This window comes from Neoarius graeffei, chromosome 16 (assembly GCF_027579695.1).
Source record: "Neoarius graeffei isolate fNeoGra1 chromosome 16, fNeoGra1.pri, whole genome shotgun sequence".
Lineage (NCBI taxonomy): Eukaryota > Metazoa > Chordata > Actinopteri > Siluriformes > Ariidae > Neoarius > Neoarius graeffei.
The window spans coordinates 33,394,862-33,409,753 of NC_083584.1; the positions used below are offsets into that span (position 1 = coordinate 33,394,862).

A 14,892-nucleotide genomic window follows, 5' to 3' on the forward strand; every position below is an offset into this window, starting at 1 on the left:
ATCTCCGCCCGTCATCCATCAGAACACATAGGCTGCAAACAAGTTTTTGCCAGTCCTTCCGGTCCTGGGCCAATTCCTCTATCTGTTCCCACTTCTTGCCAATCCTCTTTACAGCTGCCTCTAGGTCCCTTCGCCAGGTGTTTCTCGGTCTTCCCGCTTTCTTTTCCCTTTTGGGTTCCAAGTGAGGGCCTGTTTTGTAATGTTTGTTGCATGTTTGCAAAGTGTGTGGCCAATCCATCTCCAGCATCTTTGAAGGATTTCCTTTTGTATTTGGGTCTGTTTGGTCCTCTCCTACAATTCCTTGTTGCTGATGGTGTTCGGCCAGTGTACACAAAGGATTCGTCTGAGGCAGGTGTTGATGAAGGCCTGGATTTTTCTCATGGTGGTGACATTAGTTCTCCATGTCTCTGTGCTCTGTCTCTCCTGTCTACATCAGGACTGGTTTTACAATGGTGTTAAACATTCTGATCTGATGTAAACTGGAGCACCTGGAGGAAACCCACACAAACACAGAGAGAACATGTAAACTCCATGTTCTGTTCTTGTTTGTGCACCAAATTTTGAACCGTTCTGAGCATTCTGACCAAAAATACATTGGTTCCGAATCTGAAAAGTTGGTTCCCAGCTGGAACTGAAATGTAGCTGTTTTTTCCAGTGCAACCCATGGCGACATCAGTGGACGTGTCATTAGTTTGAAGAGGAAGCAGAGCGTAGCAATGGAGAATGCAACGGAAAAGGATACATCTTCAGAAAAAAAAAAAGACCGAAACAAATATTTATAATAACAGAACAAAGGCTTGCAGGTAATCAATGGGCTCCACCATCTTGCTACTAGTGTTTACTCATGTATTGTGCAACACCCTCCTTTCATGATGCATCCTTGATTAGAACAGTACCACTCAAAACTGGTGAAAATGTGGGCCGTTTCACTAGCTGGCACCAAGGTTCAAAGAAAATCCATTCCCTGTTGGTCAAAAAGGGGTATCAGAGAAAACGCTGGAATATGATGTTTTATGACACAAGGAAATGTTCAGGACAGAGAACTTTGCAGTTTCTCAGGAACATGACAAGTGGCATTTTTTTTTGGTCTTATAAACTTCAAGAAAATAGAAAGAAATAGAAAACAGCGAGGCGGCACGGTGGTGTAGTGGTTAGCGCTGTTGCCTCACAGCAAGAAGATCCGGGTTCGAGCCCTGTGGCCGGCGAGGGCCTTTCTGTGCGGAGTTTGCATGTTCTCCCCGTGTCCGCGTGGGTTTCCTCCGGGTGCTCCGGTTTTCCCCATAGTCCAAAGACATGCAGGTTAGGTTAATTGGTGACTCTAAATTGACCGTAGATGTGAGTGTGAATGGTTGTCTGTGTCTATGTGTCAGCCCTGTGATGACCTGGCAACTTGTCCAGGGTGTACCCCGCCTTTCGCCCATAGTCAGCTGGGATAGGCTCCAGCTTGCCTGCGACCCTGTAGAACAGGATAAAGCGGCTACAGATAATGAGAGAGAGAGAGAGAGAGAAAACAGCGAGCCTGGTGAGGGAATGAGTTTAGCTGCTATAACATAACAGGAACGACACTGTTTCAATGGGTCATTCTTTAAAAAATAAAAAGTCACTGTTGGCCTAACAGTGTCATAGGAGTAATAAAACACTTCAGGAAGTGCTGTTATTAATTCCAGGTGGTAACGCCATCACACCATCCCATGACCGATTATTTTCCTCCATGCTCTCCGTCATGCTTTATTACTTTCTGTGTATTATAGTTTGCTCATCCCCAAACTATAATATACAGACATGACACTTGTTCAGTGTACTTGTGAGACTGTGCCACCTTTGCACATTTATCTTTTGAATTATCAGGCTTTATGCAGAGTCTGATCTCATCACTTCACATTGGTATTAGCATCCCTCTTATTTATGCTGTGGCTGTCTGAATAAGTGACAACATGGAAGGATAAAGCCTCACCTCTGACATGTTTTTCATCTCATTTCTCTAGTCACAGAGGTTATAAACTATATTCACTGAAGCAGACTGGAGGCTGGACGGAAAATAAATGTTACCATTAAATATTCATGACACCTGGAGTTTGGAAATGAAATATGGATTTTCCATTTCTTTACTTTCTAAATGAATCTACTGGAGCTGCAGAGTTCGGATGGTGCGAGTTGTGATTGGGTTACTGCGATGATATCCACGTGTTTAGAAAAGGTTTAGGGTAGAATTGAGTAGAATGTTGGCTTCTAATTCCTCTCATCTTTCTATGTGAGCAATCAAGGAAAGCAAATATTGATCTGATAAGTTTAGAAGAGAGAAGAAAGTAAATGCTTCAGAAAATCCAGTCACTGATCTGTGCACCTTCTTCTCAAATAATACTCACATTTTATGCATGCCAGTTGGATAGAAGTCAAGTTTCAGGAGTGACACCTGAACTTATGTTTACAGAAAGACAGTGGGTTTTAATGAATGGAATAGTGCCTGTTGTCAGAGTGCAAGGACTTATGGATGTATGTGCAGGGGAGAGCGAGGAGCAAACTGGAAGCGAAGCCAAATTGCAAGACAAGAAGTGTGGTCAAAAGGCAGGCAAGGGTCGGTTGATCGGCAAACAGGGCAACAGGGGCAAGACAAGTAACGTAAACAAAGAGAGCCAACGAGGGTCAGAAATACTAGAGTCAGGCAGAGATAGAAAGGCTTGGTATGGACTGAAAAACACAGAACAATACTTCGCATTGAAGGTGTGTGAGAGAGGTTTAAGTAGCATGGCTGATGAGTTTGTAAATGAACGACTGTTGGTTTCAATAAGCCGGTGACAGGGGGCGCTGTGCTCTCAGGGAGTTGTAGTTCTGAGTGGCCATGTTTGTAGTTTGGCTCGCACTGTCGTTCTCAATGCCCTTACTGACACCTGTACTGTATGTTCATGCTTACTGTCCACATAGAGAGGTATTTAAATTATGCAAATATGGCAGCATTTGACTTTTCACACTTACTATAATTACTGCATAAAATGATTCCTACTGACAATTTGGTCTGTCTGTATCTTCCTGTAACTTGCTTAACCCCTGCAATAGATCGGCAGCCTGCCCAGGGTGTATCCCATCTCTCACCAGAAGTCAGCTGGGATTGGCTCCAGTTTCCCCGTGACCCTGATGGACAAGTGGTATAGATAATGGATGGATGAATGGATCTTGCTTGGTGAAAATAAATGTAGCCAGGTCCATAAAAAAAAAAGAGAGAATTAGCAAAGTTTGACATGTATATACAGATGTCTTCAGGATTGATGTGCTGTTTGTTTCTCACTGATATTACTTTTGCAAATATATACAAAGGGAAAAGACATTCTGAAACAAGGTGTGCTCGCTTTGTGGATCCATGGTATATGCTCACTTTGTGGATCCATGGTGTGGTGTTCCGAGCAATGTTGCCTGGCGGCGGCGCAGCGGCTGTGCAGCTGGTGTGGGATTTATCTTCATGCCCCTTTTGGTGGGACTGTGGGTAGCTACACCATTGGAATTACATCCTGACCCTCTTTTGGTAGACTCTTTTTTTTTTTCCCCTCCGTAATTGTAAAGCGACCTTGGGTGTGAGAAAGGTGCTATATAAATTGAAATTATTATCTCATCTCATCTCATCTCATTATCTCTAGCCGCTTTATCCTTCTACAGGGTCGCAGGCAAGCTGGAGCCTATCCCAGCTGACTACGGGCGAAAGGCGGGGTACACCCTGGACAAGTCGCCAGGTCATCACAGGGCTGACACATAGACACAGACAACCATTCACACTCACATTCACACCTACGGTCAATCCAGAGTCACCAGTTAACCTAACCTGCATGTCTTTGGACTGTGGGGGAAACCGGAGCACCCGGAGGAAACCCACGCGGACACGGGGAGAACATGCAAACTCCACACAGAAAGGCCCTCGCCGGCCCCGGGGCTCGAACCCAGGACCTTCTTGCTGTGAGGCGACAGCGCTAACCACTACACCACCGTGCCGCCCTGAAATTATTATTATTATTATTATTATTAACAACATGTCCTTCACAACAGCCTAGATGCATGTCTCAGATAAATAACTTAAAACATTCATAAAACCTTTCTCCAGAAACTGTCCCAGCATATTATAATGTGATTTCACCTTTAGTTTAAAAATTATTTTATCTTGGCATGATGATGTGAATCCATTTAACATCTCACGCCTGAAGTATTTTTGAAGACTCATACATTATACATTTAAAAAAATAACATTCATTCAAGAGTTTCATTTCTGTTTCTGGTTGAGAGGACGCTGTGCGCATTTTGGCTGCCGCTTCTCACCAGAGCTTTTTAACACCCCCCCCCCCCCCTTTATTTTTCTTTTTGTGATTGTATGATTTGATGTTTGTTCTTTGTTTGAATGTTCTTTGTTGGTTTTTTTTTTTCCGCCGGTTGTGGTGTAGCTTCAGGCCCAGTTTTGGCGTCAGTTCCCTTTGGGCCTTGGTGCGCTGTGGGTGATGCCTGTGCTCCTTGCTATGGACTGCAGTGAGCTCATTGCTCTTTTTAACATCAGGGTTGTCCAGCGCTCTGTGTGGTGGCGCTTCTGTGCTTGGTGCAGTCATGGTGGCTGTGCAGGCAGTTTGGGACATACCAGCGCGCTGTGTGGTGGTGCTTCTGTGCTCGCTTTGTGAATCCATAGCATAGTGTTCTGAGCGATGTTGCCCAGTGGCATCGCGACGGCTGTGCAGGTGATGTGAGACATACCTTCATGTGCCTTTTGGTTGGACTGTAGGCAGCTACACCATGGGAATTACATCCTGACTCTCTTTTGGTGGACTTTTTTTCTTCTAATTGTAAAGCGACCTTGGGTGTGAGAAAGATGCTGTATAAATAAAAATTATTATTAAGACTTCCTTCGGGGCGGCACGGTGGTGTAGTGGTTAGCGCTGTCGCCTCACAGCAAGAAGGTCCTGGGTTCGAGCCCCGGGGCCGGCGAGGGCCTTTCTGTGTGGAGTTTGCATGTTCTCCCCGTGTCCGCGTGGGTTTCCTCCAGGTGCTCCGGTTTCCCCCACAGTCCAAAGACATGCAGGTTAGGTTAACTGGTGACTCTAAATTGACCGTAGGTGTGAATGGTTGTCTGTGTCTATGTGTCAGCCCTGTGATGACCTGGCGACTTGTCCAGGGTGTACCCCGCCTTTCGCCCGTAGTCAGCTGGGATAGGCTCCAGCTTGCCTGCGACCCTGTAGAAGGATAAAGCGGCTAGAGATAATGAGATGAGATGAAAATAAAATATTCATTTAAAAACCAATCAATCATTCGATTGTCCTTAATATTCTCATGCCATTAGAATGGACTCTGATCAGCCATATTTTGCTGTGAGCTCAGTAAGTACAATTCAATGAGCAAAATGTTACAGTTCACGATGTGCAAACTGCACAATCATTAAAGAGTAAGAATATTATTAACTGCTCCTCTTTGAGAAGATCTGAGCAGCTTTCAGGTATTAGTGTGCTGAGCAAATATCATGCCCAGGCAAGTGTACTGCGCTGATTTGCTTTGACACATCTCATTTATGACAGTAAAATACAGATACATATGATTCTCTGTGGCACTCCAGGGGATATAAAATGTGAATATCGTTTCATTAAATCACAAAGATAATCATAGTAGCATATGAACGCCCATGCTAGCCCATCATCACTGCATAAAGAAATATGTTTGCAGGTAAGCATCAGCTGCATTATTCAGTCCAACAGTATTTACTGCATACAATTTGTGTGTATGAGTTTGTATATGCATAAAATGACCTAGATGTATACCAGGAATTACGTAAGCAGTGGATACACTAAGACACAAAATACACATTATGCATGCACACTAATGACTACTCGAGGGATCTCATGCTAATGATCACAGCTGATTTTCATTTGGAAAACCATATTAAAACTCTGATACTATAATTTGTAAATCATAATTCAGCCATGACCTTGACTTGTAGTCGAGAATTGATTTAGATTAGTTATTCAGTAGCGATAAAATACCTGGAACAGAACTTGGATTACATCCTTTAGCGTTCATTAGATGCACAACACATCCAGGATGACTGCTAGCTAATGTTTTCCTCGAAGCTAGGGGTCAATAACTGACAATCCAGATCAGCAGTCAGTTTTTCAGTGGACTGAACCAAGCACTTTAAAACAAATTCAGTAGCAAAGATGATCAATATTTTTCATGGGCATGCACTACTGCAGGGCAGCATGGTGGTGTAGTGGTTAGCACTGTCGACTCACAGCAAGAAGGTTCTGGGTTTGAGCCCAGTGGCCGACATTTGGAGTTTTGTGTGGAGTTTGCATGTTCTCCCCGTGTCTGTGTGGGTTTCCCCCACAGTCCAAAGGCATGCAGGTTAGGCTAATTGGTGGCTCTAAATTGACCGTAGGTGTGAATGGTTATTTGTCTCTATGTGTCAGCCCTGTGATGATCTGGTGACTTGTCCAGGGTGTACCCCGCCTTTCGCCTGTAGTCAGCTGGGACAGGCTCCAGCTTGCCTGTGACCCTGTACAGGATAAGCGGTCATGGATAATGGATGAACTACTGCAGCTTCTTTATCAGATCCTCTGCTGTGGCTTATGTGATCACATATACTTATTTCAAATTATTTATCTGAAAAAGCTCATTGGACCAGAGACTAGCTACAAGGCTAGTGTCATGTCCATGCGCGTAGGTGCTTGGAGCACACAGCGCGGACTACAACTCGCATACAGTGCTGCACTCAAGCTCATTAGAGCTAATTGCCATGCACCTGTTCCTGATTAGAGTGCAATCACAGCACGCACTTATCACAACTTTCACAACACAGGAACTTTGCGAAGTACATGCTGAGTACCCTGCATCTTACATTACCAAGCCTTGTGTTGTTATATTGCTAATTTGGTCTAACCTTGTTTTGCATATTTGGATTTTGCCTTTTGTCTCAGCCTTTGCTATTCTGTTTGTGCCGCGCATGGCTCTTGCTGTTTCTTCACTCTGCTTTTGCCTGATGCTTTGGATCTGTTTGCCAGTGTGTTTTAAATAAAATCTTCCTATACTTACATCCCCCTTATCGTCCCTCTTACATGACAGCTGTAGACATGATAGCAGAAAGAAATGGATTTTCGTAGACTTTCATTTTCATTTGATTTACTCTGATTAGCAAACTGACAATGGAAAAAAAATCCAGGATATGTAAAGATGAAAGGACAGAGAAGTAGTCATTAGTTCTCCCCGTGTCAGATTCAAAATAGATGTGTCTCATCTGTTCAGAGTCCATGGCACTAGTCAAAACAATACTTGGAAATGTCTATCGATACCCCAAAACCAATTCCTTACAGTTAATGATTAAGCATTAAAAACTAACTGCTGTCACCATTCAGCTATGTTAGTTGCTCATCCTCACCTCCATCAGCAAAGAATTCTATGTAAATACATGTAAACAATTTCCATCATCACTATGGCCATACAACAGAACCAAAATCTACACAAAGGCATTTGAGTTAGATTTAGATTAATGGCCATCTTTTAGAAAAGATTTGGCTCAGGTTACAGAGGTTAATAAACTTGTTTAAGGCACCATGCAGCAAACAAACTCTGCACACTGAACACACTTATTTTTGAAAATTTCTGCACCAGTGGAATTTTGTTGCTTTCTACTGATTTCACCCCAGGGGGCTTTTAGCTCTGTGGTACACATCTGTAAGCTTGATGTTAAGGTTTGCGTCGTGTATGTGACTGTAAGTGTGGTATGAAGAGGGAAACACTCATACATACATACATATACACCTGCTGAAAAAAAAAGCAATTACATGATAAATGCTCATTATTCAAGGAGTAAAATTAAGCCTATAAATACCTGTATAAACCAGCTTGTTAATTAACATTTACATTTGTATTTGTTAATGGGGGGGGGGAATCAGAACTGAGGCTGAAAACAAGTTCTAATATTGATACCAGAGTTCAGTAAATTGTCAACATTTAGCGATTTATTTATTATTTTAATGTGGGCTTATTTTTTAGCCATGGATTGAATAAACAAACAGTCAATGAAGGTGTACTGAGTTTTCCTCATGTAATATTTAAAAACACACACACATACAAATGAATTAATTCAGCCATTCATTATCCGTAACCACTTATCGTGTGTAGGGTCGCGGGCAAGCTGGAGCCTATCCCAGCTGACTATGGGCGAGAGGCGGGGTACACCCTGGACAAGTCACCAGGTCATCACAGGGTTGATACATACAGTAGAGACAAACAACCATTCATTCATTCTCACCTACAGTACGGTCAATTTAGAGCCACCAATTAACCTAACCTGCATGTCTTTGGGGGAAATTGGAGCACCCGGATGAAACCAACCCAGACAACATGCAAACTCCACACAGAAAAGCCCTCATCAGCCGCTGGGCTAGAACCCAGAACCTTCTTGCTGTGAGGCAACAGTGCTAACCACTACACCACTGTGCCGCCTGAAATATAATCTATATACGTGCGAAATTACTTTGTTACTTCCTTAACATTAATGTTTTTCCACCACAGTTTCTCTATGTAACCATCAGCGGTTCTGATTTGTCTTCACTGCATTTGGCTTGAATATTGGACATATTATTATTCAGAGGCATTCCAGTTTTTTCCTCAGTTGCCATGGCAGTTTGACAGCTAGCACTGCTTTGCTGCTTACTTGAACACCAATCCATGAGTCTAGAGACATTGGTTGAGTGTTTGCATGGAAAATCTCAGTGTCACTGTGACTGCAATGCTCATAGATGACACTACTGAATGAAATGCAATGCAGAAACATTAAACGAACATTAATTCACAATCTCATCATCTGGAATTCCCACAACGCTTTACTGTGGACAATGCATTTCCAAGGTTTCTTTGGAAGATACTTTGGAAGGATCTGGGTTTTTGTGTGTAATGCATGAGTCAGTAAAAATGGATGTCCTTTCTGTTAAGCAGAGATAGCAAACGGAAAAGCACTGATGACCTGGAGGGAAAGCAGGAGAATGATGAGAGTGTACAGTCAGACACTGTGGACTGTGATATGGGGGCAGCTGCAGCCTAGATATCTCTTGCATTTCAATGAGCTGTGCCTCTCTCTTCTCACTGCCTTTCCGTTCCTTCTCTCCCACTCCCTTTTGGTTTGTCGACTCGCCCTTTAGACTTTTCTAAACCAGATGATTTAGTTTGTTAGACTGAGTGATCCTCTTATATACATTCCTTTTTTGTCAATGCCTCTTTCCCATTGTCTGTCTCTCAAAAAACAAACCTTTATACAATATACTATATCCCTTAAAATTCCTTCCTTCCAGCAACCAAACCATGAAACTACAGAGATGAAGAGCACTATACTCTCTCTCTATTTGATGAAACATGGCCTTCGTAATATGATCGACAACTGAATAGAACTTGTGTTACATGACCACGTTAGCCCTCGGTATAAAGCCCTGGTCATATAGCTAGCATAATCAGCTGCTGCCAACCCCTAATTAATGATAAGAAGTATTACTCCAGTTTAAATTCCAGCGCATTGGAGTAAAGGGTGAGGAGGTCATTTTTGAGGCTACACTAATGAAAAGCAAATCAGAAACTGCTACTTCCACTCTCATTCTCCTGCTCCCCTCCACCTTTTGTTCCCTGTGATACTTGCCTATAGCAGAAGTGCTAACGATTCTGGTCTAAAATTAGTTGCATTTATTAGTCCGCATCTCTTCTGCAGACTTTCATCAAAGTCTGAAAAACAGTTGCAATCTTTATCGCAATGCATTGCCAATTAACAGAAAAGGCCAATCACCATTTATATACCTGCTGAGTGAGGACAAGCACAGAAAAAGAGAAACTGCGTGTGTGTGTGTGTTACATTTTTTTTAATAGAGTTCTTGTCACAAGAAGTAGAAAGTACAACTGCTTCATAATTTATCTGGCAAAAAAAATAAAAAAATAAATGCACCTTGAATGCTAAGAAAGATTTATAAATCTATAAAAACAGCTTACTAGTTCATCTTATAGGAATAAATTGATGCTGAATCGCATACAGTGATCCATACATTTCGGGAAAAAAATGGACTTTACAGCAATTCATCATTAATTAATTTGAATTATTCATGAGCACTTCTTATAAATAATTCAAGTTTATTTGGTGTGCCGAGAACAACCAAAGTCAGCTGACAGAAGCCCAAGTAGGAAAATGAATGTAGCGCTCAAGACTGAACTACTCATTTCACTGAGTGTGCATGATCATGGGACTGAATGCAAGAACTCTTGAACATGAAAAAAAACATTCTAGTTCAATTAAGCAGGACTTATTCTAGTGAGATGCAGAACCGCTGTGAAGAAGCAGTCTAAATTGGCATCTGAATGATCGCTCCATAGTGAGCACATCATCTTTCCTCTCATCATCATCTACTGAGTCACATGTTCAACCAGTGCTGAAGCTGATGCTCCTCCACTCAGACAGGAGAAAAGGGTGTAATGAAAAGAGCATAATGGCAAGGTAATTTGGGGGCCAAATGAAATTGGTGAGAATGAAGAGACCTCAAACACAGGAAAAAAAGTGTTCAGATTTGGCTACTTATGCTGAAAATAGTATTATTTCTCTTTAAATATAAATTATGAAATACAATCCAGCCTCAGACTACCTGCAATAGCAGGCAAATACCTATTTTGAAAATTGATAAAGAAAAGATCACAATCATGTTTCAAATGTAGGTAACACAGAACGTAAAAATAATCTTCTTCTTCTGGTTGCTCCAGTCAGGGGTCACCACAACAGATCTTGTCCAGATATTTGATTTGGCATAGGTTTTACACTGGATGCCCTTCCTGACACAACCCTCCCCAGTCTATCCAGGCTTGGGACCAGCACTAAGTAAGCATTGGCTTGTACAAACCCACTGGCTGGGTATTTTACCTAACCGACATGTCTTTGAACTGTGGAGGAAACCAGAGCACCCGGAAGAAACCCACAAACACATGGGTAGAACATGCAAACTCCACACAAAAAGGCCCCCATTGGCCGTGAGGTTCGAAGCCGGAACCTTCTTGCTGTGAAGTGACAGTGCTAACCACTACACAACCATGCCGCCCAATAATAATAATAGCAATTATAACTTGATAGAGACTGTGAGTAAAATCACAGTAATTTGCACTAGCCATTACAAACCGGGACGTCTGGTCACCGTACCCTATAGAGCTGGAACTGTAAGAGATAGAGGATGACACTTAGTGAGGAAAAGTTGCACCCTGCCGCCCTGAACAAAATTAACAAGAGTGCTTTGAGAGCACAATATCCCCCACTGGCAACTATGCCATAACTCTGGTAAAATGTGACTAAATTGAAAGAAATTGTAATATGCGTATTACTGACATAGAACAAACAATCCTGTCAAGTTTCGTGAAATTCCTCCAAAAATTATGAGAGGAGTTGATTTCAGAAGGTGAGTACCCTTCCCGGGACGGACGGACAGACAGACAGACATCGCCATGACATAATCCCCCTTTGGGCCTTTCAGCCAGCAGGGCATTAAAAAAACTGATTGAAAAAAATCATGAAAATTGACAGACTTATAAGTGATTGAAAAAAATCCCATTTTTCATGGATCATTCCAGATTAGTGATCCAGATCAGCACCAAAAGTCATAGCGACGTAACTCAGCCCAGAGGTATTCTGCATGTGAAATTTGGTGATGATTGGTCGAAAACTGAGGGAGAAATAGAGTCCTAAAAATGTTAGGATAATAATAATAATAATAATAATAATAATAATAATCCTGAGTGAGAGGAACAATTTGCTCCAGCACTGCTAGCGCAAATGAATGATCTCATCTCATTATCTCTAGCCACTTTATCCTGTTCTACAGGGTCGCAGGCAAGCTGGAACCTATCCCAGCTGACTACAGGCGAAAGGCGGGGTACACCCTGGACAAGTCGCCAGGTCATCACAGGGCTGACACATAGACACAGACAACCATTCACACTCACATTCACACCTACGGTCAATTTAGAGTCGTCAGTTAATCTAACCTGCATGTCTTTGGACTGTGGGGGAAACCGGAGCACCCGGAGGAAACCCACGCGGACACGGGGAGAACATGCAAACTCCACACAGAAAGGCCCTCGCCAGCCACAGAGCTCGAACCCGGACCTTCTTGCTGTGAGGCGACAGCGCTAACCACTACACCACCGTGCCACCCGCAAATTAATTATTATTATAATAATAATTATTTACACATGATCATCAGAAGGACTTCATTCGCAACGATAACTGCAAAACATTCGATTCAAGGGTGGCAGGGTGGTGCAGTGGTTAGTGCGGTCACCTCATAACACCTCACCAGTTGACTGGGGCCACCTGTGCCTGTGTGTGCTTCCTCTGGGTGCACAGGTTCCCTCCCACAGTCCAAAGAAATGCGAACTAGGTCAACTGGCTACTCTAAATTGCCCACAGGTATGAATGTGAGTGTGAATGCTTGTTTGTCTCTTTGTGCTAGCCCCACAATAGAGTGGTGACCTGTCCAGAGTGCACCCTGCCTGTCATCCAAAGTCAGGTGGCTCCAGCTCACCCGCGAGCCTCAGCAGGGCAAGTGGTACAGAAAACGAATGAATGCATGGACATTCAATTCAGAAAGAATTTCTGAAGGTTTATCAAAAATACCTTGCTATGCAGCTCAATGAGGTTAAGGTCATGTGACTGGCCAGGTCAGTCCATTAAACATAGCAAAAAAAAAAAAAAACCTGCCAATATCCACCGTGGGCAATCCGAAAAGGGAAATTACAGACACAAACAAAGGAAAAAAACAAACAAACAAGGAAAAACACAGAAAAAACAAACCGAGGCTTTGTCACACTACCATACATAAAAGGAGTTACAGAACGCATCCAACGATCCATGAAGAAATACCACATCAACACCCCGGTCAAACCATACAAAAACCTCTGACAGCTGCTAGTTCACCCCAAAGATAAAATACAACTGGACAATAAATGCAACGTCATATATGAAATCCCTTGCCGTTCATGTAATAAAGTTTATATTGGCGAAACGGGCAGATGCTTCCATACTCGCAAAAAAGAACACCAAATAGAATGTGAAAAATAAACAACAAAAAGACTCACAAGATCCGAAAAAGAAAAAGCACACCAAGAAAACTTAAAATCAGCCATTTCAGACCACTGTAAACGGCAAAATCATATAATGAATTGGGAAGAGGCCAGAGTCATTCGCGCTGAAGAAAATAGATTCCAGCATTGGATTTTAGAGGCAGTGGAGATACGAAAGCGTGCGCAGAGAACGATGAACCGGGATGAGGGAGCGTACGCGCTGTCACACACCTGGAGCGCCGTCCTGGAGGAGCGACCTGACAGCAGGAGGCGTGAACTACCTGTCAAATTGGGCGGGACGTTCACGCCTCCTTAGAGTAACATCAGCTGATAAGGCACGTCACCACTCGACATCTGGTGACTGTTTTGAAGAAGGTGGAAGTTTATTGCCGAAACTGTCAAGGTAACATCTTAAAAAATCCTTGTCTTAAGAAACGAATTTAAAGAATAGTAATAATAGCAATGCGTCCTTACTCTCTAGATACTTCTTTTAAACCACTGAGGTGTATTTGTAGTCAACGAAAATCAAACACTACTCAGAAAGACTAGACATATGCTGTAAAATGTTCTTAATATTGCACCAAACCTTACCATCGCAGGAAGGTGGAGGTCCTTCAAACTCCAGGTGTGTGCCCAGACGGCAAGTTAAGATGCTGTTCCCATTGAGGTGGTACCCTGGTAAACATCTGTAGCGCACTATATCACCTGTAGAGAGTCAAAGGGAAAAAAAAGAGGAAAACAGCATTGACATTTTGATTTTTCTTATCCATCTCAATGCAGGCAAGACAATCAGCTCCACAAATAAATGAGGCTGCACAGATCAACAGTCACAATAGCTGGTAATTTCTGCCTTGCCCAAGGCTTGATGAAGTGCATTTCCTTTCAATGTCTGATATAATGGTGGTAAGGATACTGGGAGGGATAAAGAGACGAAGGGAGAGTTGACATGCCTGAGCTGCAGTGTAATTAGGGAAACAGCACAGCACCCTTCATTCTAACCTTTACCTGAGACTGCAGAAAGAGGTTATGCATAAATTTAGTAACAGTGACAGAGCAGAAAATCATCCACAGGGTCAGTCACACTATTTTAACTTAATACATAATGCATATATGGATTTAGTAGCATTTAGCAGTTAATTCAGGGACTGTAAACAAACTAGTTAACAGGATAATTGTGTATGTGTGTGTTTACCACTCAGACAACAGCCTTTGCTAAAGCAGTGAATTAAGTTAATGTAGTGCATAATCAATGATCAAAACAGCAGAGAATCAGAGTGAGTTAATGCCAGAGATAGAACGCTGTTTAAACCTCAATGGAGTCCTGATTACATGAAGAATTTGCAATGTGATAAATTTGCATTGGCCCAAAGCAAGTCACTTACAGGAGCTGCTCGTTTAAGACCTGGTATCAAACTCTTATCGGCTTTTCTTTTACTCAGAATAAAGTTATTTTGTTGACATGATTATATTTGCATTAAACAAACAAACAAAAAACATCTTCAACTATGTAAGTAAGACCTGTCCAGGGTGTACCCCACCTCTCACATGAAGTTAGCTGGGATTGGCTCCAATTTCCACCATGACCCTGACAGATAAGAGGCATAGATAATGGCTGGATGGATATGCAAATAATATAAAGGATCATTATATGTATATTACTTTGCACACTGGCTGGGACAGGGGTAATGTTTGTTGCCTCACAGCACCAGAATCCCAGGTTCAATCCTGAGCTTGGGTTAACACCAAAGTTGATTTTTTTTCCCCCCATGTCTCTTTTGTTTCCTCCATGCCAGTAGGTGG

At 42.5% G+C, this 14,892-nt stretch overlaps 1 protein-coding gene across 1 annotated transcript in view; it reads right to left on the reverse strand.

The window, feature by feature from the left end:
* csmd2 (CUB and Sushi multiple domains 2) overlaps nucleotides 1–14,892 on the reverse strand; it is a 755,566-nt gene that overhangs the window by 87,737 nt on the left and 652,937 nt on the right. Inside the window, exon 46 of the mRNA XM_060942244.1 lies at nucleotides 13,684–13,797. Coding sequence (XP_060798227.1) covers nucleotides 13,684–13,797 — 114 coding nt within the window. The remainder of the gene's footprint in view (nucleotides 1–13,683; nucleotides 13,798–14,892) is intronic.